The sequence below is a fragment of the Octopus bimaculoides genome, chromosome 11 (assembly GCF_001194135.2).
Source record: "Octopus bimaculoides isolate UCB-OBI-ISO-001 chromosome 11, ASM119413v2, whole genome shotgun sequence".
Lineage (NCBI taxonomy): Eukaryota > Metazoa > Mollusca > Cephalopoda > Octopoda > Octopodidae > Octopus > Octopus bimaculoides.
The window spans coordinates 21,622,684-21,624,572 of record NC_068991.1 but is presented as its reverse complement, the minus strand read 5'-3'; the positions used below and the strand labels follow the sequence as shown (position 1 = coordinate 21,624,572).

General features: G+C 35.2%; 1 protein-coding gene across 1 annotated transcript in view; it reads right to left on the bottom strand.

Moving 5' to 3' along the window:
- LOC106878227 (neurogenic locus notch homolog protein 2) overlaps nt 1–1,889 on the bottom strand; it is a 61,347-nt gene that overhangs the window by 39,334 nt on the left and 20,124 nt on the right. Inside the window, exon 5 of the mRNA XM_052971673.1 lies at nt 534–602. Within this exon, the coding sequence (XP_052827633.1) occupies nt 534–602 (69 nt within the window). The remainder of the gene's footprint in view (nt 1–533; nt 603–1,889) is intronic.

Sequence of the window (1,889 nt, the reverse complement as noted above, 5' to 3'; positions counted from 1 at the left end):
ACACATATATGTATGCATGTGATTGTTCAGTTTATTTCAAGATTTCTTCCCAATAGAAAAAGAACTGGTTTCTAACCTAGATCCAAGGCTCCTTCATTGGAATTTCAACATCAACAACAGGGTATTTTTGTATATATGTATGTATGTATGTATGTATGTATGTATGTATGGCCATTCAGTACAATAGGGGCAATCTCAGAATCGTGGTGGTCCTCCTTATCAACAAACTGAGACCAGCCATAAACAACTGAAAGGAACCACATGAAACAGAAGTGGTTACGGCCCTGAAATATAGAATACAAGGTAAAGCTACAACTTCGATTTGTTTTCTTTTCCTTTTGTGGTTTACTTTGTACTTTGTTCCAGCCTTACATGGGTTCAAATTCTGCTGAGGAATAGTGGTCTCTAAATGATGTTGATGATGATGATGAGCTTTTAAAGAAATTTCCATTGGTGAGTTCAAAAACAATAAATAAATAAATAAAAATAAAATTTAAAAATAGAAACGAAGAGAATAACAAACAATTTCTTACATTTAGGGGAGGAATCAGATTGTCTTCGGACTCTTGCTATGGAAGATTCTTGTATTTCTGGAGATGGACCTGTGAAGAGAATAAAATGGATGGAAGTTAGGTTGACATGACAAAGAACTTTTGTGTGTTACTGTGATCTTGAGAATGATAGCATCCTGAGCTTTGCTCTGGATAGGGCGAGCTGTAGCATGAACCAAAGTGAGCCATGGAGTGAACCATGCCCATGAGTTGAGCCATGGCCATGAAGTGAGCCATGGTTGGTAAGATTTACACTTTCCATGCCACTCTATCTGAAACTACCTGTTCAAATAAACACAACATGACACACTTCAAATTACTCCACTAAACACTATACTCCAATAAATACAAACTCACAATGATCTCAATGATTTCACTTGCAAGTGATGGTTGTATACTAGCAATTATTTTTTTCTATAAGTTCTGTTGTAAGACACAGTTCTGTCTGTGTGGCAAGAACTTTGTTTCTTAGCTACATGTTCCTGGATTTAGCACCAGTGTGTGTCACCAAATATCTCCTACTATAGCCCCGTGTGTGTGTATGTGTGCATGTACTTGTTTGTGTGTGTGTGTTTGTGTGTGTGTATGTGGCTGTGTGTTTGTGCTTATCCAAAACCTGAATGCCATTGCAAAGATATTTTCTCTTTTGAACAAGAGACAAGAAATTTTATCTCACCTCTCCCACTACACACACACACACACACACACACACACACACACACATGCACGCATGTGTGTATGTATACAATTCCCCACAAAATAAAGATGCATATGCATACAATCATACACATAAATACAAAGACCTCAACCAAACCACTACCAAAAATAATTGAACTTTTAACCTTTAATCATTGTAGCCAAAATACTGAATACTGAATTCTTTTACACATATGCATCTATTTTGACTTCTGCTTTTATGATTTTTTTATTTTTTGCTTTCTTTAATACATACATACATACATATATATATAAATAAATACATACATACATACATACACACATACATACATATATATATATAAATAAATACATACATACATACATACATACATACATACATACATACACTACATACATACATACATACATACACACATACATACATACATATATATATATATATAATTTGAAATATCATATTTCTCAATCTCTCAGAGAGAGTTAAGCAGTAGTGATGCGATAAAGTTGTTGTATATTGTCAACTTAATGTGACAATCCCAATAAGGGAATATACTACTGCTGTTTAGCCCTAGGAAGCTAGACCGCTTCCTGTCAGCCTTGACACAATTACTGTGTCCTTATGCTTGTGAGGGGGAGACAAACTCCTCCACCCAGCCT